The 22,749-nt window shown below is 37.7% G+C and overlaps 3 protein-coding genes across 4 annotated transcripts in view; 2 read left to right on the forward strand and 1 right to left on the reverse strand.

Annotated features, from left to right (window-relative positions):
- LOC131694898 (phospholipid-transporting ATPase VD-like) overlaps window positions 1-22,749 on the forward strand; it is a 198,760-nt gene that overhangs the window by 138,429 nt on the left and 37,582 nt on the right. The window lies entirely within an intron of this gene.
- Window positions 3,751-5,441, reverse strand: LOC131694899 (uncharacterized). The gene is made up of 3 exons (XM_058983416.1): window positions 5,382-5,441; window positions 4,048-5,319; window positions 3,751-3,974 (listed from the first exon to the last, which is right to left on the reverse strand). The coding sequence occupies exons 1-3, from the start codon at window positions 5,427-5,429 to the stop codon at window positions 3,780-3,782; spliced, it is 1,515 nt and encodes a 504-aa protein (XP_058839399.1). The 5' UTR covers window positions 5,430-5,441; the 3' UTR covers window positions 3,751-3,779.
- Window positions 11,060-19,230, forward strand: LOC131694900 (uncharacterized). The gene is made up of 3 exons (XM_058983417.1): window positions 11,060-11,149; window positions 11,209-12,486; window positions 19,044-19,230. The coding sequence occupies exons 1-3, from the start codon at window positions 11,099-11,101 to the stop codon at window positions 19,221-19,223; spliced, it is 1,509 nt and encodes a 502-aa protein (XP_058839400.1). The 5' UTR covers window positions 11,060-11,098; the 3' UTR covers window positions 19,224-19,230.

The following is a 22,749-nucleotide window of genomic DNA, read 5'->3' on the forward strand; positions in this document are numbered from 1 at the left end:
ACCGACTACCCCAAGCGGAGTGGTGGGCGTTCAGACCACCTAAGAGGATAAGCGATTTCGGGAGTTCTTTCAATAGGTGTTTCAAGTTATCAGCAGCATTTTTGTATCTTGGTGGCAGATATACTGAGGCCACGGTCTGTATGTTGGTGTTTATTTGTATTCGTTCGAACGCAGTGCCATCCTTAACCGCTAATCCTACCCCTTGTCTGCCGTGGGTGGAACAATGTTCTAATAGAAGGTGATAGGATCTTCCGATGTAATTGGCTGTGCTGTTGTGTACTTCTGCATTAGTTTCCTGTAGGCAGACTACTGTTGGCTGATACATGGTTAGTGGGATTTGCAGTTCGTTTCGGTGGGTACGTAGGCCGTGGATGTTTCATTGGATGGATGGTGTTGTAACACTAGATTCTGAGTTGGATCTTTTTGTTTTTGGAATGTTTTGCGCTCCTGGTTCGCGGTGCGGTTCATTGTGTCTGTGTTGTTCTACAATTAGTGGTTCAGCCATTTGTGCTTTTGATGAGAGGTCCCCAATGTTTCAGGTTGTTCTATGGAGTTGTGTCCCCAGTTTCGATTTTAAATTTGTCGGTGGTGCTTAGATGAAATGTGCAGATTGAAGGTATTTGTGGAGAATACTCTATCATAGTAAAATTTGAGTTTGCCTTAGGTCCAAAAATGTCCTTAGAGGAATAGGCGCTAAGTCCCTTGAGCGTCTCTCTTCCGGTGATTCCTGGGCGTCGTAGGTTGTCCGTCAGTTCCAGTAAGAGTGTAGCGTCCGCGCTGTCGGGTCGCGACTACCCAGGAACCTGAGCGGGTATGTTGAAATATTGTCACCTGGCAAAGCCGATGGGTTCGTCGTTTGGGGTTTTGAGTCTCTTGTTGCAATGTGGTGCGGGAGGCTGTCTGTCATAGCCGCTTTGTTGTATTGCGTAGTCCCCTCTTGTATATGTATAAGATAGCCGCAAAATTTTTTTAGTTTCATTATAAAATAAGTAATGATAGTAGTTAAATATTTAATCCCCTAGTGTTTTCAAAGTGTAAAAAATTGACTAGAGATTCAAAGTGTAAAAAATTGACAAATAAACGAATTGAATAAAAAAAATCTACGAATCTCCCATATAGTAAACGTTCACTTTTAATGTAGTTCTTTTCACTGTTTTCGGTGTTGTTATTGAATACATATATGAGATGTTTCCTGCATATAGACCAGCGATTTGCAACCGGGACCGAATTAAGCTATACTAGGGTGTGGATTATGTCACTTGAGTCGACATAAATAAAATATATTTGTTGTACCAACTTATTTTACAATGCAAAATAAAAGGCCGAAAATTTTGTTGATTACATGAACGCGTTTTTATGCTTAGGTTTTGTTAAAAAAAAAAATCGAATTATGGTTCTTAACTATTGGAATTGTTGAAGCAAGTCGATGAAAATGATAATAACTTCGAATTCATTTAAAATGGCGATAAAATGTTGAGCTATATTTTAAAAGTGAAACATCTATGTTCGAATCGCATTCTACACCAATATTAAACATCTGTTTTAATCCACGTAGTGGTGCAATTGTGTTTTTTCATTTATTCAATTCATTTTTGCACCTGGTTCGTATACAAAAGCGCACGACATAGTTTCATAGATAAATAAATCAAATTAGTACAGCTCATTAAATATAAAATAAGACAATGTAAAAAGTTATCAAATTGGTTGAAACTTAGAATTACAGAAGTCTTGTACCTTCAGTATCATCATCTTCGCAATGCAGTGTTAATATAATTCAACACGTTAGCACAAGCCGAGCGTTTCGTTTTGCAGAACAACTTAAAACACGTGGATGAAAGTGACAACGTTGGAATAAGGGGGGGGGGGGGGGAGGGGTGTTGTTTCAGTGTGAAAAAAAAACACTTTTTTGTGATTCTTTTTAGAATTTTGCATGATTCGAATTGATCAAAACTTTTGTCCAAATTATATTTATAATTTCAATAACATTCTGTAATACTTCTTTGGAAAATATCGACAAACGACTCGGTGATGAAGCTTTTTGTAGAACGTCTCTGGAAAAAAGCATGATTTTCGATGTTAACTGCCATTCAAAAACTACTTACCCGATTTTTTTTTTGAAACTTTGCATACACATTCTATGCTAAAAATACAAAAACCCTACCTTCAGTTTTTGAGATAATTTTTCAATTAAGGGGTTTTTTAACTCATTTTTAACGCAAATTTCTATTATTCACGAAAAAAATCGCCTTTTATTTTGATTCCCGACCATAATGACAACCGTAAAAGAAACACCCAGCACCTCATAATCAACTGTAAGCAACATCGGCAAGGAAGGCAATAACAATAATGACGGATTTACACAGGTAGACAATAAGTGCAATAAACAAGGGAAAACATGAAAGCGGGCACCAAGGCAGCTTTAACCTGGACGTGAAAATAAAAAGGGAATTAAATGACCTCCTGACGTAGTATGCCAGCAGACCCTACGAAAGAAGATCGCCGCTCGAAATAAAGAGTTGCTCGCACGAGATCCAATACTTGTACAATATTTGTTTATATTTTTATTTTTACATTTGTAAACATATAAAAGATCCACGGCTCCGGTAAGCTACAGCTGTCAAATAAACGAATTAAAAAATATATGACTGAACAGGAACTGGGAAAAATAATAAACTGAATGAAATGAAGAAAAATAAAAAAATGAACATGATGAATAAAATAATAAAAATGAATAAAATAAAATATAAATAAAGCAAATAAATATCACAGATAAAATAAATGAAACCAGTAAACTAAATAAATGAATAGAATTGCTAAAATGAATTAAAAAACAAAATTAATTTAATGATTAAAATGAAAAATTATGCCACATTAAACAGTTATAAAATTAAAAGAATAAATCAATTTGTGTCAATTTAATAATTCGGGTGAAATGCATAAAATGCATGAACTGCGAAAAATTAATAAAATGCATAAAATGAAAATAGTTATAATCCAAGTTAAATGAATAGCACGAATGAAATACATGAAATGAATAAACTGATCAGAATGAATCCAAGGAATAAAACTAAAACGAATAAACCGAATTGTACGAACTTGAGAACCATTGTTTCAGAATGTTCTGAAATGTTTTTAAAAATTCTTATTTGAAAAATAACTAAAAAAATACACTCTCTAGTGGGTTGATAGCAAATATCAAGTCCAAAAGTCAAATTTTCGCAAAACCCTTGTTATATCTTTAAACCACAATAAATTTATAACATTTTGTTTCTAATAAAGTTTTATTCTAAACAAAACAGATTCTGACAGTATTGCCACCCCTGTGAGTGTTTCTTAAGTGGTTGGTTCTAGAATAGAAACTATTATTGCGTGTCCTCACCAACATAATACCTTCATCAATCCATTACACTATAATGACAGAATTTACGTACATCATATCATGCATTTTGTATCTAAGCTTGTTAGTCCCACTCTTGTACTAGTATCATTAAAATGGTTCATTTATCATACACTCGTAAACACTATTTCCTCGCTATCAGCTACCAGCCATCAACAAACTGATACCGTTTCTGTAACGGTTCAGTATTTATCTTCATTTGGCCCTTATCACCACCGATCGATCGAATAAAACAAAGACAAATTACCTTTTCCATGTTTATACCCACGTTTACTGACAAACCCTATCAAAAATTTATTACATTGGAATTATTCGACACCAGAAACGACCTTCGGCCGGACATTCGTCTGCCCAATATTTAATGCAATCCTTCCACGCCAATCTAACTACTGCGGATGCATCCAAAATAGCTATTGGATGCGGCGATGATCAATGCCGAAAAGTCGGCACTTTTCAGGGTCAAACACATGATAACGCGGTTCTGCAGGGCGTTGAAGTTCGATACTATCTGTGCGAAGATGCTGTAAGTGTCTGCCAAGGCTGGTTGATGCACGTCGACATTCGATGCAGGGGTTTTCTGTGAGGGAAAAAGTTGCAAAACTCAGTTATTTTGTACAAATTTGAAAAAAAAAGTCGAGAATAGATTGTACCGCTAGAAGCTTAAGAACAGCTGTGTTTCGACTACTGGCATCACTTTTCGAAGAAAGTCCAGAAATCGTGTTGGACCACAAACTAACATAATACAAACGATCTGCAAGTAGGCTTTTTAACACTGCTGCTTGATCTGATGCCACGGTTTGTGAATTAACGAAGTTTAAACAAGTACTAAATGTCGGTATGTTGTTGGACAGAGACTGCACCAGTGGATTCAAATATTTCGTAGCACATGTAGACGCCGCAGGCAGATTCTGTATCGCATTGTTCAACATTTGATAGGAGTTGAACAAAATGTCGCGACCGGCCGATTGAACTGAATCCGTAACCATGTATGCCACGCTATTGAACTTTTCCTCCGAGTTGGGCATCAGAGTGTCCAGAAAGTATTTATAGAAATCAGTGAACTCGGTAGTGGTGCTGATGATTTTGGTTGCGTTCGCCCCTATGATGTCATCGGTGAATGTTTTTATCTTATCGTTGAATTTGCTAGTGGCACTGGTCAATTGATTGAGTGTATCGGACAATTGTTGTTGAAACGCATTCGACGATTTTGTGATGGTACTGTATGTGTTAGACAGCGGAGCATCTAGGGCGGCGAAAGCGGTTGTCAGTTTAACTATGAATGATTTCATCAGACCTTCAGAGGTCGATATCAACGAAACCGTGTTCGATATTTTGGCTCGTATAATGTCCATCTGTGATTGTAGGAAATCGATTTCACCGATCAAGTTTGCTAGCTGATATTTGTTCAAGATTTTATAAATCGACGACGATGTGATTGGTGTGTTTCCATCCACGGCGATGATGGCTTCTTCAAAGGTGGTCAGTGCATCCGACATATCATTCAAAACACTTCCAACAAATGTAAATGCTTCAGTTAGGGCGGTCCCTGCGCTGGTGGAAAATGCGCTAATTTTTGTCAATTCCGACGGAGTATTCCGGACAAATTCCTGTGCCACAGCCAGAGCAGTTTTAATATCCTCGAATAGTGCGGTCGAATTTGATTTGCTATCAACGGCAGAGTTTCCCAGAAGATTGGTATAGAACTGTATTTCATTTACAGCTCCATTGTATAAGAAGTTCACTCCATCGGCGGCATCGTTCAGTAGAGGCGTGCTGAGTGGATAACTGTTGTTGAACGTTGTTATGGTTTGTTTCAGTTGGACAAATGGTGCAATTATTGCTAGGGCAGCTGTAGAGATATCTGTTTCAGTTTTAAATCCTCCTTGAATTTTAAGTCCAAAGAAAGGTTCTGCCTTGACGATCTGAAAAATAAAATAAAAATTAGATTCGAGTTTATGGAAAAATGTTCCTTGTCCATGTATACCGTAGCGACAGCTACTAAATATAAACTCAAATGTAATATCATTCTCATAGGTAACTGAAAAAGGTTCTAATAGCAACTGAAAAACTCCATCAGCAGATTGTTATGCCTTGCCTGTTTCTGTCCAATCGTATCTTTGATTGAACAAGTGGTTAGCCGGTCCCCCAAAAATATAAATGAACATCGGTAGTTTGCGTTTTGAAATGGGACATAATGTACGATTTTTCAATATTTTATTATCAAATTCAATTTACGCTTATTTGGGTTGGTTGTAGGCACAAGTAGTGTTTCAACTTTTGGATTTAGCGTCTATCTGGTGGCAATTCGACTGATGAGAAGAGGTCGAAATGCAAATTCCCCGACTTACTAAATCGAGGTATTGTGCTCGTCATACACAGAATGGTTTTATCTAATTTTTTTCGTAGATATGAATATAGCATATTGCTACGCATTGGTTTGTTAGCCGAAACCAAATTTAGATTCCGATATGCTGCTCATCAGCAAACATATCTTCCGTGTCGGGGGATATCACTGTTTGGGTTGGTTTTCAACATGCTCGATGCGATCTTCGGATCTGATCTAATTGATTGAAAATAGTTCGAAATTCATCGACACATTTTGTTTTTACATTAGTGCAATTTTTCAACAAAATTACGACCTTTTCATTTTGTTTTTTATTCGTTTATTTGACACGAATCAATACTTTAGTTTAACGCTGTCGTGGGTCTGTTATATTTTTACAAGATGTAAAAACTAAAAATAAAGAAACTATATTGTCATTGCGTGCCGTGACCTTTTTTCGTGGCGGAAGAATATTAATTTCCTCGACTGCATTTTGGAAATCAATCATATCTCTTTCGTTATCGTACACATCATGGTTTCTGCTTTCATGTTTGCGATCAGTTGGTCTTTATAGCTTATTGACCTTACGAGTCACGAGTGTGAACCCCCCCCCCCCCCATCCTTCATAGTTGATTTCTCACTGATGGTGCTGAATGTTGGTTTTGGGGTACTGGATGCAGCTTGTGATTTTGACATTCATTTTTTGTGACGAACCACTGCAACGAGTATTTAGATCTATTGTGGTATGCTTCTTTCTTAATCTAAGTGTACTATATACTAAGTGTACTATATACTATGATATATCACTATTGATGAGTAATTGTTGTTGAGATACACACTCTTCCCAGTTAAGCACTCCACTTCGTATGAAGTTTATTACCTGCTTGGGATTTGCAGTCCAAATATCAAAAGGCTCCAATGTTCCCTAACCGAGGACTCTTAGTCTGCGTTGTATCAATGCACAAACTCTCTTCTTGCTAGCTCATCGGCTTTTTCGTTCCCTGTCCGAGTACAAGAATACACTCCCATCCTAGTTTTGAGCGACACGTAAGAGCCCTTAGTGCGTTGAGCGCAGCCTGAATATCTGAAAAAATACAGATATTTGCATGCCGGTATTTTCTTTTCAGACATACGTAAATGCATTCTAGAATGGCATATATTTCTGTTTGAAACACTGTCGGCCAGTATCCCATGGAGATACTAGCGTTTATTTCTTGTCCTGTTATATCAGATCCTGTCAAATGATACATTTTTGACCCATCTGTGAAGAAAATTACTGAGCCTGGGCGGAGACTAGGGCCCCTTCCCAGGTTGACCGTTCAGGCTCCATAATTTTGTAAGTAGTTTCGAAGTTCGGCATCGCATGCAACCAATCTTCATTTGCAATGACGAGGTTATTTATAGGAAAATCTTTTAGAACCGCAAGATGTCCTGTTTAATTTCCAGATAATAATTGTTTATGACGGTGCGCTTTTTTCCGCCTCAAGTTGTATCACCTGATGTAGCGGAAGGAGATGCAACATTGCATCTAATGCTGTCGATGGTGTACTTCGCATGGCACCGGTTATCGCTCCACAAGCAAGCCTTTGAAGTTTAAGTTTCTTTTGTTTAGGCCACCAAACTAGCGAAGGATATCTTGGTTCGACTATTGTAGAGTATAACCAGGCAACCATACTTGGTCTGAGACCCCAATTTTTACTGCACACCCAAAGAGCACTAGTTGCCTTGCTTAAAATAACCTGCTCAATGAGCTCATTCTAGTTTAGTTTTTTATCTAGTATCAATCCCAGATACTTTACCTCAGAGGACATTTCAATTACTGTTCCGTTGAGCGAAAGTGTTAATATTTCCTTTTTCGAGTAAATGGGATTATGATGGTTTTGAAGGGATTTATGTTCAGACCCTCCTTTTTACACCACTTCGAGGTGAAGTTCAGTGCCGATTGCATTCTATTGGAGATAACATAATCACATTTTCCCCTTACGAGGATTACATCATCTGCAAATCCAATCACTTCGTATCCCATTTCAGTTAATGATTTCAAAAGCTCGTCTATAACTAATGACCACAATAAGGGTGATAGAAATCTGCCTTGAGGGCATCCCTTATTTGTTTTTATAGTCAGTGACGTTTACAAGTGTGAACTATGAGATGCATTATCGAAAGCTCCTTCTACGTGGAGAAATGCCGCAAATGAGATTTCTTTGTCATTCATTAGTGCACAGTAGTCACAAATTTGGAAACCATTTGTGGTTCAGGTAAGGAACTCAATCCGTGAGTGAATTGCAACTAAAGAATGTACTGAATCAAATTGCATGACGAGAAAAAGTTCGTCATAATTCAACCGATCGTTTTCAAACCTTCAGGGAATAAAACTAAACATTTCTTATGCTCGTTTCATTCAATGTTATACACTGACACATATAAATACACGTATCTTTTTCTTAGCACTGTTGATAATGTCGTTGTACAACTTGTGTTTGTGACCGCAATTCGGTGCTTTCAGGAGAATAGCCTTCTAAGGCTTTTACTATTCCAGCACACCTTACTATTAATGGCACAGGGCTAAATCAGACCAGAAAACGGAAGCGCCATCGTGAGAGCTCAGGAGTTAAGGTAGATGCTTTCGGAAGCATTCTTTTAAGTACACCTGTCATTGATCATTTCGATTGTCTCGAAATGGGTGCTTTACTTTCTCTACGAGCAAATTGCCGGCCAAATCATGGATTTTTCTGGCCAACTTAGACATCTTCTGCTTTCCAACATCGTCAGAGACGTCGAACTTATGACGAGCAGTGAAGAAAAAGAGTGATTTATCGTGGTAGTGTGCCGTTCATCGTGGTTCAGTGTCTTTTGGACTTTGCACGTGTCCTTCACGTATTTTGCTACTTGCACAAAATTTTTGCTTAAATCCAGTTTATTTCTGCAGCGTCTCTCACTGAACTATTGGGATATAAATTACATAACGCAAACAATAACCAAAATTAACTCCCCCTCTCCCCATGTAACAAATTGTCATAAATTGCTTCCCCCTTCCCTCCCTAGTACGCAACAAATCGTTTTAAATTTGTTTTCTTTCAGTAACAACATATTACGTAACGTTTTAGCTTACTGCTCCGTCTCTATATATCACAATATGTCAAATTTTATCGTACCAACTCCCTGCTCAGATATCAATTTGAGAGGCACAAAGTTGATGGAATATTTAATTAGCATAATTCTCCATATAATAATTACAGGAAATCGCCCATAATTTGCACAACCTGTTAGTGAAGAGGTGTTAGATGTTACTCGCAGCTCTGACGGTATTACGTATAAGTTGGGAAACTGGTTCGTACCCAATGAGCTCGAACAATCATTATTTGATCACAAGTACACCGTCTTGCATGATTTAACCCTCTGCTGACCAACACCTCGTATAATCACTGTAAGTAAAAATAAGATAGATAATTTAATTGTCTACAACTTAGCCGAAGACTGCTAGTCAACATGACTTTGTTAAAAGAAGTTATTAAACTTTTAGCGATGTGATGTCTGACTCAGTTTTGCATGGAGCCTAGCAGTGCATCCTTGTGTATCAGTACGCGATCCCCACGAACTATACATTTTTGTAAAATAATGGTAAGATTTATTTCAATAGTATGTTCAGAAAAATTGTAGTACATGATATATATGAAGTATAGTATATGAACACTTCATGCATATTTTGAAAAAAAACTTCTTACTTGTAGTCTTGCAACAAGATACATTCCGTTAGCGTGAAGGGAAATAATTGTAAAATTCATTCCTCAAGGATGCCCCGTTACTTATGAGGAGGCAAAGAGCTTTAGACTGATCAGTCTGACCTCCTTCCTTCTTAAATCAAATCAAATTAAATCATTAATATACCACAAACTGGATACACGCAATGCTTAGCAATTATTATCTGTTCTCATCATCATCATCATCAAGTGAACATAAGGAAAATAAGAGACAGACTTTATACTCAAATTTGAATGAGTATAGCACCGACTACACCGGTCTCGTGCACGGTCGAAAACGAAAATGTCATAACTGTCTGCGGATGTCCTCAAAGTGGTGTGTTGTCATCACTTCTATGGAACCTTGTCGCCGATGGCTTAAGGAAACGTAATAAGCTTGGATGTCCGGTATCTGGTTTTGCCGATGATTATTATATAATTTCTGGTGAGTAGTCTCTCTTTCGGCATTCGTGCTACATGCTAGGTCCACTGTAGTCTACCGTTTTTTATCAGCTTTCTGTCGGCTTGTAAACTCGTGGTTCATGCGGCTGTACGATTCTGCAGTCTGATTTTTATGTATCAGATTCTCCTCGTAGTTGACTGGGCTGCTACCCGAGCAAATGATATGAATAATCGCCATTATCAGGAAGACCCCAAATAAAAACCATATTTTGGTGTACCTATCGGTCATTGAGACCTCTTTGAAAAGGCAAGAATGCATCTTCCACTGATCTGCGATCAACGCCAAAGATGCCAATGTCCTTCTGCGAAGCCAAAAATTCGTTCCTTTGCATATGAAATATTCATGTTGCATCTTCCAGCACTATGTTGAACAAAACATTAGAGAGTTCGTATCATTTTTGAATCGATATTACAACACTGTATTTTTTCCTTTTTCAGATACCTGAATATTAACCGAGTTGAACCCCTGTAGTTATTTAGAAATAGTTACAGTCTCTACCACAGAAGTATTCATTTTGTCACATGCGTAAATCGACTGGAATACAAATATTTTGGCAAATATCAATATTTTCTTTTTAAGCATATATACGTAGTATGCAAAGGAAGACACATATATATTTTTTAATATATTGAAAACTATATTACAGTTATATCTTGCTTAGGAAAACTAACTGCAATAAGTCGCTTAAATCATATGAAGCTCAACAAAAATCTGACAAGATCATTGACTGTTAACATATTCCATTTTTACAAGATTAATACTGATCATCAAAAGAATACCTTTTTTAGTATTTCGTAGCAATGTTGCGTGATCACAAATTATACGATACTAATTAATGTGCCATACTTCACACTATCGGTATGGACAATGGAAAAGGTGAACCGCTAATTAACTATATTACTCCGGTCAGATTTATAATTGGATGCAATTTCAGCTTAGAACAAAAATGACCAAAACCTGTTTTTAATGCCACGCCCAATCTTATTTTGTTTCTTGCACGAATTTTAACCAAATTGTTTTGTAAACTTTCCCACTGTAATTGTACCCAAACCGATAAATTTAAACAGAAGGGATTTAATATTTACACAGTTGCAACAGCTTTTCAAGAAAAGTTTTCTTTCAAATTGTAACACGTTTCGAGCGCGCCACAGTCGTATATTTCGAGTTCTAGCAACATGAAGAAAGCAAACGTGTGCTGGTTCTTTTTCCTGGGTCTTTTGATTCAAGTAAGTGTAAGTGTACTTATATCAATACCCGAACGAGCTTTTATCAACCATTTTTTCAGCCATCGTCCGCATTTTTTGGTTTAGGCGAATCGTCTTATTTTGCTCCTTCGACGGACATTCTAACTGTCAGTGTGATGGCTTTTTCGACATATTCTTCCATTGGTTCTACAGCCAACAGCTTAACGAGCGAAACCTTTAATTCAATAACTCTAAGCGACTTAGCGACAAGTTTCTCCAATACGTTCAGTGGATTGTGCTACCAAATGACACAGGTTTTTACCGCCATCAGAACTGCTGCTACTGACAAAACCACAAACATCGATACTCTATTTGTCACCATCAATGCAACGATAGCAAACGCTACAACATTCCTCTCATCAAATGATCGAACCCTTTGGACATCAGTGCTGAGCTCCAACACACTACCAGATCTAACCATCACGTTGCTAGCATTACAAAATATCTCCCACAAATTGAACGTCGATATCTACCCAAAGTTAATCGCTCTTCGTGCAGCTAATCCAATTTCGGTGTCTCCAGCCACCATTCTGGCATCTCTACCACAAACACTACTATCTGAATTTTCCAGCACTATCAGGCAGCTCAATCAATTCGAAAGTACCATCACTCTACCCTTTATTCAATTCTTTGTAAAGACCGTGGCATTAGCTAACTCCAATCTTAGAACATATATCTCAACAATGAGCTCCAGCTACTCCACACTGGACACAACAGTCAGACAATCATGGGCAACGGCGTCATTGCTTCCTGATACCTATACTTCGTCGACTGACTCGCTTTATCAACCGGTGAAAACTTTGACCAATAGCTTCATTAAACTAATCAACACGTTTACCGATCTCTATCTGGGTTCATCGGCAGAGACAGACTCCAGCGCTGTAACCATGCTGATTAACAGCTACATCAACAATGCCACCGAGCAGACTGAGATGATTCTTGCCAAATTGGACAATATTCGAACGAAGCTAAGCGACCAAGTTCTGCAATCGGCCAGCAATATGCTGAACGTTGGTGCGCAGTCCTTTGAAAATATCAGCATAAATATGCTTCAAAAAGTCAATGGGATCTCATGCGCTTCAACACAGACCACTCAATCGTTTATCAATGGATATTCTGCAGCGATGGTTTCAATGAAAGATTGCCTATCGGGAGCGAACTTCGATTTGACAACACCTACCAACACTCAAATTAAAGTTGCATCCAGTATACAGGCTGACGTGCGGTACTATTTGCAGCTGTTGAACGGAATGCTTGCTGGTATCACCAACAACAGTCCAGTGACTACGCGAATTGCAACGGATGCCCAGATAACGGCGGTGAGTTATCGATTCCTAATTACATTTCGTTTATTAGGGGCTGGCGTCCACTAGGAGGTCGATAACAATATTATCTTGATCTGGACAAACCCAGCCTAGTTGGTCGCGTGGAATTCGCCAGCGGAAGTCAAGAATTGATTCCATATCGTAGGAGGCACAATAAGTGGAGTGTACCTCATTTCATTTCTGCTATTAGCAAGAACAAATTTAAAACCAATTAGACAAACAAAAAATAAGCATTCAATTTTTTGTTTTGCCAAGGCAATTAAAGCCAAAAATGTCAAGGAAACGCACTTTATGCAAGCGCAGCAATATGTAAACTCTGTTTAACCCTCCGGAAGTCGCGCTTATTGCTCACTGAACGAGCAGCCGCTGGTGCTCTAAGACGATTTCGCTAGATTTTCAGAGCAACGTGCACTCAGTGCACTAGCGCGACTGCCGGAAGGTTGATATCATATTCGTCAATCATAAACTGAAATTAAAATGAGTTTCGAATTTGACGCTGACATCAAAATATGATTTCGATTTTGATGCAACCTTAATTAACAAAAAATATGTTTATCATGTTTTCCTGGTACGGGAACCTTTGCCACGGCGACCACTATTCAGGTTATCTTTTGTGGCTGTTACATGTTGTAGTTGGAGGCGAATTATTTGTTTGTTCGCATTTGAAAATATTTCATTGCGGAATCGGAAGTTATTGCAATTTGAATTGTATGATCACATCCGTGGGATTTCACCATACTTCAATGCCTGGTGTCGATGAGAGGTTAATTCGATCGAAAGAATAGCACTTTTTAATCCACAAAAGTAGGCGTTTTCACGATCCAGATGAATCATGTTAAAATCGGAACTTGGCTAAGTTTCGCATAATGAATCACTGTTCATTAAAATGTCGAAGTAGTCGGGGGGAGTTAGAAGTCAATTTTTGTCATAAATAATTAATTCGTTTGTTTGATTTTTAACGTAAGTGGAAAACAGATCGAAATGGTGAGTTAAACGAAACACCCCAGAGGCAGGATTCGAACCTGCAACCCTTGGGACTCCGGACCAATGCTCAAACCCTTACGCTATCTTTTGGCTATGGTCACGTCTCAGGAAGAACACATAATTATCGCATTAGCAACAGCCACCCAACACATTTGATCTATTTTATTTCTCCGCTAGATAGGTTGGGGTCTTTATTATCGTGTGGTATCTTATTTTTAGTTCATTACCCATCGTTCTTCGGTGGGTGACGGAGCTAATACATACTGTCGTTATTCTGTCTTAAGCCTTGTGAAGGCAAGCTAAAATCCTAACATTAAAAGGCAAGCCGGGCCTCTCAGGCCCGTCTAAATTCCTTTTTGCCGTTCTCATATAGAAAGGTTCTGCAATCGGTCGAAATTTCGACTTTTTAACCGAGACCAGCAGGACCAAATCTCTTATACCATTCGACTCAGTTCGTCGAGATCGTAAAATGTCTGTATGTGTGTGTATGTATGTGTATGTGTGTGTGGCAAACAATCTCACTGATTTTTCTCAGAGGTGGCTGGACCGATTTGTACAAATTTAGTCTCAAATGAAAGGTACAGCCTTCCCATCGGTCGCTATTGATTTTTTTTATTGATCCGACTTTCGGTTCTGGAGTTACGTGTTGAAGAGTACAATCACACAGCAAATTTCCATAGAAACTGATACCACCATGATGTCCTAATGATGCAATGTATATTAAAATATGTGCAACATTACTTGGCTTTGCATGTCTAGATCATTAATGACCCACTGAAGGCACTTCGACCACATTGGCCAGCTATGGCGGTTCCTAATGCCCCGGGGGGAACTTACCAAGTTTCTAAGATAATGTCATACCTATTTCTCAGCGAATTCTTTACCGATTTTTACAAACTTGGTTTCAAATGAAAGGTACAGCATTCCCATTGGCTGCTGTTGAATTTCTAATTGATCCGACTTCCGGTTCCGGAATTACAGGATGATGAGTACGAACACGCAGCAAATCCCGATTTCAGCGTAAAGGGGATGGATGTAAAAAGGGCCAACTTTTCCAAAAGGTGAGTACTCGGAAGATCACGTTGACTGTCGATTGGTTCTGAGCTCCATTTCATTTGAACATGACCAATAAATGTTTCTGGGTTGCTATTAATTTTTTCTGATGCATAACCGGAGTACATATTCAGATTTTTCTTCCGAGTCTGCATCAGATTCATCGTCGGAAGCAATATCATTCACATCTTCTTCCTCGCTTTGCAAATCAGTTTCGGAATCGTCTGCTGTTGAATTTGCTCGAATTTCTTCCATTATTTCAGATTCTTTGAGACGATTGAAAACATGGGCATATCGTCTTATAGCCATTTCAATTTTTTGTTGCTTTTATATCCTACAATTTGAATAATTATGACAACTATAACACAAAGAATAGGCAACAAAAATAGACAATAACGACAGAGTTAGGTTATGTTGTATCCAAATAATTATCAAGTAGACCACAGTGGGTGAAATAAAAGTATTTACCCAAAAAAATATGACACACGTCATTATCGTATGCTATTTTTACATTTCTTATGAAAGAAATGTATAGAATTCGCTCAAACCTTCAAGATTTTTTTCTTATAAGAAAAGGTAAAAAGATAAAATCAATCAAAACATGAAAAAATTCCTGCTAATATGAAGATGAACTCATCAAAATGTTTTTTTCAGATAAATATTAATGTATAAAACTCGTAGTAAATATTGCATGCAAAACGGGCCTGTGCATGTAAAAAATTCAAACATAGCTGCGCATCACTCCATAGATGAAAATTTCACAATTCTTTATTTTTGTTATAGATTTCAAAGCTACTTATCAAAATTTCCATGCCCAAGCTTATACTGCATACACATTTTTTTGTAACTAAAAAATTGTAACGTGCCAGGCCTCTGAGACCCGCTTGCCTTTTTGAAGGTTAAATGAGCTATTGGCACCTACGTCAAAACCCAAAAAAACGAATTGATTATCCAATTCGACCGACGGGTTCGCTCTTGTCATACCTCAGTTAACTGGGCAAGGAACAGAATATCGACAGTCTCCATTAGCTCTATCATCCACCGAAGTACGATGGGCAATGAACTAAAAATCGGACTCCAGATGATATTGAAAATCCCGGGGTCTTGGTATCTAGCGAGGAAATTAAATAGATCAAATGTTTTGGGTGTCAGCGGCGGTTATGTGTGATCTCGCAGTGGTACCATCACTGCCGCCAATGCGATAATCTTGTGTGCTTCCTGGACGTCATCATAGCCCAGTGATGGCATAGGGGTTTGTGCGTTGGGCCGGAGTCCCAAGGGTTGCAGGTTCGAATCCTGTCTCTGGGGTGATTTTTTACACATAGTTGCTTTCGTTATCTTGATCTGTTTCCCCATTGGATACAGCCGAAGTAGCCTTAATTTTCGTCAAGTTTTGGGTTTAGTAAAACGCTGAAAATAAATGAAAAGAACGATGAAAATCTATATGTTCACATATATTATTTTTATGCGATTATACACGAAACGGTGTTGAACAGAAAAAAGTAACTGCTTTATTCACATACATGCATGATCCGCAACTCAATGCGTCTGGATCGTTCGCGCTCAAGTGAATCTTATGTATGCGGGTATGCCACATTGCAGTTATATTGTTGTGTGGCTTTAGCTCAGTCAATAAAAGGGGATATCTTTGGTGAGTCAATGATTGTCAATTCAAGTCTTGGTAATATTTTCCGGGAATTTTTTTGCTGTTGGTTATGTCACCAACACAAACGTAAGTTATTACTATGTTTCAATTGCCGCAAGGTTCTACTGTATCGATTTTGTTGGCTATTTTCGGCAAATTTAAGACTAAGAGACAACGAAAGCAATGAAACTGAAAGACGGATAGGTATTCTAGAGTGTATCAGTTATAAACTTAGAACGGAAAACTAGGACTAGGCAGGCTCATATGGACATGATCGAAAGGAAATGTGAAGAGTCTTTTGCCTTCTGCTAAGTAGGAGTTGGGCGTTGCACCCAAGTCTACCGCATGGTCATTGATAGAAGCACTTCCATTGGATTAATTAGTTGTAGTTGCCGCACTCTTAGTGGGTTATACCCTTTCAAGACAGTCTAAAGGAAAGATGGCTATGGCGCTTCTATGAATGACGTCATCATCAACTATTTAAAGAACGGATTTGGCCGGACAAGCTCAGTTGTCTGTTGAACGGCAGGCGGAGCAGATCACTGCGCAGTGTGTTTTCAAAGTCAGTGTAGCTGAGTGAGAATTCCATTACACTGATTGTGGAGGTGCGCTATCCAGTGCTATGCTTTCTTTTGTGTTCGTTTCCAGTACACTTCTCGAACACAGTTGTTCCTACACAAAATCGCTTATACATTCGAGCTCCATTTGCAAACATAGTGCCGTGGTACTATTTGTCTCTTTCGCTTTCGCGTTGACTCATTTTGCTTTGTTCGCTTGGGTTCAATGTTTGAGGCGAATGTAGGTATATCTAATTTGTTGGCAGGGTTACTATATTCACAGATTTTCTGTAATGTCAGAGATTTTTTTTCACAATTTTTGATAACAGATAGTAGATTTTTGGCATTTTGAAGATAATTTGATAGATTTTTGGAAATATTGGCATTTTTCACAGATTTTTCGGAAATTTGTCGCAGATTTTTTCCTGTTTCAGTTATCACAGATAGTAAAATGATATTTTTGACCGAAACACAGATTTAAATGTGGTATCTCTGTTTGTTAATGGATGCATGCGTAACCTTCATGATGGCAATCTGTGCTTTCATTGCGCAAAGCGAAAACTTTCTTAGCAACAAATTTACGCGGATCGATGGAAAGCACAGATATATGATTAAGACGACTGCATTCGCTACATTTGTATACGTACTTTAGGAAAGCTAAAATGATGGCAAAATAAAACTAGAAAGCTTGGTCTATACATGAAATGTGATTATTTTGTCTTAAATTTGATTTTTCTTCACCGGTCCGGGTTTTTTACCACACACAATGGAAAAGTTTTTACAATTTTTAAAAGCTGATCTTGTGCATAAAGATTTAGTTTCCGATATCGGTCACGGTTTTCTGTCTTCTTTCTTCAGATCTTCTCAAATAAGTTTAATTGGATTCGATCGCCTACAAATGAAATAACTTGATAACCAAGAAGGTTTGGTTCAATATGTAACATTCGTTGCTGAACTTACTATTCGTAAGAAATATATTTGATTTATTATTACTCTAAATGTACTAAGAAAATAAATATTTTACATTAATTAGTATAGTCCTACGTCTTCAGTTCGTGCAACCCTATAGGGCTGCCCCTTGCAGCTTTTATTCATGAAAGGTATACAAGGGATAAAGAAAAAAGAAGGAAGTAGACAGACATCAATCTGTTACTTATCTTTACTAATTCGGATTATTCTGTTTCAGCGAAAACAATGTACTGCTGGATTTACTATCGGCACCAGCAAAACGGCGGCAAACCAAACGAACCAGAGCTGACCTTCAGCCAAGTAGTAAAATTAATACATCGAACACCAAAGTGAAAACAAAACAAATCTGCTCCATTCAATGGCTCGGAAACGTCTGAATAGTTTATTTCTTGATGAATAATTGAAATCATAATACTGCAGAAACATCGACAGCTATGCTCTCAACCAAACATTCGAGTGTAATACTATGTATTTTTTGAGTGACCTACTGTTTGGCGATTTTATGCGTTCGACTATCGATAATATTTCTAATTGGATTCAGAAATTGCCTAAAAATTAGTTTATCTATTAATTTAAGTAATGAAAAATTTGCTTTGTTCGATCTTGCAAAGAAGACCGCCCTCTTAATGCTGCAATAGTTGATTTAGCTATACACACTCAGGTTTTTTTTACGCGGGGGATACGAGCCGCGTAAATGAAAACCGCGTAAATGAAAACCGCGTAAATTTCAAAATCCGCGTAAATGAAAACCGCGTAAATTTCAAAATCCGCGTAAATGAAAACCGCGTAAATTTCAAAATCCGCGTAAATGAAAACCGCGTAAATTTCAAAATCCGCGTAAATGAAAACCGCGTAAATTTCAAAATCCGCGTAAATGAAGACCACTTAAATTTAAGAATCCGCGATAAAGGGAACCTCATTGATGGATACCGCGTAAATTCCAAAATCCGCGTAAATGAAAACCGCGTAAATTTCAAAAACCGCGTAAATGAAAACCGCGTAAATTTCAAAATCCGCGTAAATGAAAACCGCGTAAATTTCAAAATCCGCGTAAATGAAAACCGCGTAAATTTCAAAATCCGTAAAAAAACCGCGTAAAAAAATACCGCGCAAAAAAAAACCGCGTAAAAAAAAAACTTGAGTGTATCTAATTAACAGAAAGATTGACAAAATGCGATATTTATATATCTCCATGGGAGTGTGGATTAGGTTTTCAGTCTTTATACCATTACGATAAGCATGATTCGGTTCTTTCCTGACAATTTATTCGACATTTTCAAGTTAAATATTAATTCAATCGTTTTAAAAAACAAATTGCTCTCCCTCTAATGCTTCTCCAACAGTTCTTCAGTCAATCGAGTGGAATCATCCAAACGTTCAGTCAACAATTAGTCAACATGTATGTGCAGTTGGGTGCAGACTACGATCTTCTAGTTGGACGATCCAGTTATTGTCTCGCAAGGAATGATGCCGGATGGAATATGTTGGTACAGGATTTCGTTAGCGTCTTTCAACAATGTTGAGTATTGTACGTTTTCCTTAGAATAACGCAAATTAATAAAACATTCAATAAATTTGTTACAATCGTCAATATTTATTAAAAAATGATGACTAATTAGCATCAAACTATTCGGTGTTCCAAATGAATTATGTAGTATCGTTCTGTTCGGATAGCTCGTATCACGCATCCCACTCAAATTGAAATTAAGCAATCCTGACATGACTAAATAGTTCGCATGGGTAAATTTCGCGTGTTTCGAAGCATATTGAACCAAATTAGCATACAAATAGCACGTCTGACAAGGAATTTTGCATATATGTAATTGCTTGATAAAATCTCTTGCTTTACCATTCTAAGAATGAAATTATTTCAGTAAAGGTCACAAAATTATTGCTACAGTTACAACCAATTGTAACTTCTTCCCTACTGGGCAGAAATTAATCAAATTTGAAACAGTTTCGTTTTCAAGTCTATTGTTTATAGCTTGTGAATGGAAAAGTCGTGATTTTTTGCGGCATATTTTAATTTTTTTATTCTGGAAAACCTGGCACTCTCTTTAGAGTGAATTGTTTGTGCGAAATTTTGCAGGTGCAGTAGGATTCCGATCGAGATGAATAATATTAGCAAACCGTTCGCGAAAGGGTTTTGTTCATCCAGATGCAAAATCCTGGATTGTGACGCTCGTGCCTTGGGAAAACTGATGGATATACATCATTCGACCGTCTCAAAAGTTGGCCAAATTTTCCAGGGACGGATGACAGTGGACCACAAGTCAGAAGCAGGAAAAAAATCGAACACAACGCGTAAAAAACCAACAGTGCGCTGATTGCTTATTTCCTACGAAATCCGGGATGCGGGACTTGATGTTTCACAATGTTTCGTCCAGAGGGCTAAGAAAGATTAAAAACATACATGGTGTAGAATTTTTCAAATCGGGACATAAATAAATATAGTCGATTAGCTTAAATTTACAATTTATAATTGAAATTAACCGCTTTGTTTAGAAAATATTTCGAAAAATACCAAATATTACATCAGATTCGGCTCTCGCTTGCTAACATATATGCATTTATAGGCAGAGTAATGTGTTGTTAAAATGCGCGCCCGAAAACTCTGCCGAAATACCGGCGCTATGTTATTGATGATGATACCTACATCTACGCGGATTTCAAGCAGTTGCCGGGACGGTTAAGGACAAGTTTACTATCGACGAGCGTTTCAAACGGAAGAAGCTGTCGAAATTCGCTTCGAAATACCTGATTTGGCAGGCCATATGCACTTGCGGCAAAGGTAGTGACCCATTCGTGACCATAGGCACCATGGACGATTAGATTAACAAAACAGATTGATTTTAAAAACGGCTTTTGCCATTTAATGGATAGCACGATTCAAAACCGTTGTTTTGACCTCAATATACTATTTTAAAATCGTTCAGGAGTGGTATGCAGTTTATTCGGTTGTAACAATCATTCCTCCAATCATTACAACATGATTAACGGGCTATGTAGCGTTAAATTGGACGTTATTTTTGCAAAAAAAAGCAACACGTATTAGTTTCAGCTGATTCCAGTAAAATACGAAAGAAAATAATCAATTTTGGGTTGTAAGAGAATGTTATTTATTCTTACTACTAATTATTAGAGCCAGCAATTGGAGTGACAAGCGAAAATAACGTTTGAGTCAATTTCTATTTACATCGAATTTTCCGGCAAAAAGTGAAACCACCTTTTAGTAGATTTCTGTTTTCTAAATAGAATTACCACAACAAACCGATTGAAGAGATAGTACATACGTACGGAGAATAAAAATTCCATTGATTTTACAATCATACCTACCAATAGTATATGTAGCAAAAGCTCTGTACGTATCAAGTACACAGGCGCCAGTATGGAACATTGTCGTATGCTATTTTGACCATGAAGCCGGTCGGATAAACCTGGCCTTGACAGTGCACTTTTTCATGTGCCACGCACTCTTGAAACTCCACCCGGTCAGTAGCAGGCAAACAACCTGTTCGGAATGTCACGTGACGTTTGTACAACAACGGAAGAGGTTGGGAGAGTTTTATGTAAAAGTGCATGCAAAGCTGCTTAGTTCACACACGACGATTGGTTGACGCGTGTGACGCCGTATAGTTCGCTGGCATGTGGGGAAGCCTTTCTGGGGGAGAGTCGACAACAATAACAAGAAAATTAAAATGAATGAAAGGGTGATATTGACATTGGCAATGCCGTTTACTTTGCGGACGATGAACGATGGCAGAACTCATATTTGCTTGCTCAACACTCATATTTATCGATAATAGTTTGTAATTATGGTAACGGAAGAGAATGCGTAGTACCAACGCACATATACACTAGCTGGTTCAACGTTAGATATTAAAACAGATGTCGGAAATTCCTGAACCGTCTATAGAACATTTGCATCGACTAGGATAGGATTATTCTGCTCATGCAATCAATTGAAACCACCTGCTTTACAATTGAGTTAGTTAAATTAGGAAAACATTTGGCAAACATCCCGTAACCTCGACGTGGGGCTATCGACGTGACTCGATCTAGGTTCCATTGGACTCAATTCATTTAAGGTAGTAAAATGAAGTAAAATTCAAATACATAGCATAGGGAGACAAAAACGGTCATCATGGACGTGTTCCTCGTGTAATCCTAAGACTGTTCCATTTGAGCCAATTGGTTCAACATCAACCCATTTTTAAAATGGGGTTGTAATTTGTATGAAAAAAATCGCCAAACTATATGGAAAAATATACTGTTTCAGATTTTCATCAGTAATTTTCAAGCGCTGTAAAATCTGAGATTATTTTTAGGAAATTTTATGATCAACAACATAATTGAAGAACTCAAGATGATCTGAATTAATCAAAACAAATATTAGCGTTTAATTTAAGTAATGTTTGACTGATATTGGCAAAGGACCTATATCACTAGATAATGTACATTTTTTGCTGTTCCAGTTCCTTGCCAATTCTCATAAATATGGTCCGTGCTAAATTTCACAACCATCAAAACACTATAAAATGGTCTCAATGGCCCATAAACACACTGAAATATGGTTTCAAATTGAATCTACCGGAATATGATGATGGTGTTTACATGGGTTCAACTCATTTTAAATCTTCTTACCCTGAGCATACGGGCATTGTGGCCTTTTCGTTTACTCGGGCAACATATAAAAAGATATGCAAGTATAATTGCTATAATGTTAGAACATGTTTCAACAACTGCTGAAGTTCATAGCAAGGAGTCTCGGATTGCAATAAGAACCGATTGATCAGAAACAGTGAATGAATTCATATTCACAATGTTGGTGGGAATACCTCAAGTTATGTTTTCGAGCAAGATAACAGACGTGAAAATACTAGGGGGCCGTTCATAAACCACGTAGACTCAGAGGGGGGGGGGTCTGGCAAAAGTCTACGTTTGTCTACGAGGGGGGAAGGGGGTCTTTGAAAAAATCTACGTAGACTTTTATTTTTTGTTTTTCTCGTATTACTAATTATGAATGGGATTTAAAGAGAGTTGTATTCA

The sequence above is a fragment of the Topomyia yanbarensis genome, unplaced genomic scaffold (assembly GCF_030247195.1).
Source record: "Topomyia yanbarensis strain Yona2022 unplaced genomic scaffold, ASM3024719v1 HiC_scaffold_19, whole genome shotgun sequence".
In the NCBI taxonomy this organism is placed as follows: domain Eukaryota; kingdom Metazoa; phylum Arthropoda; class Insecta; order Diptera; family Culicidae; genus Topomyia; species Topomyia yanbarensis.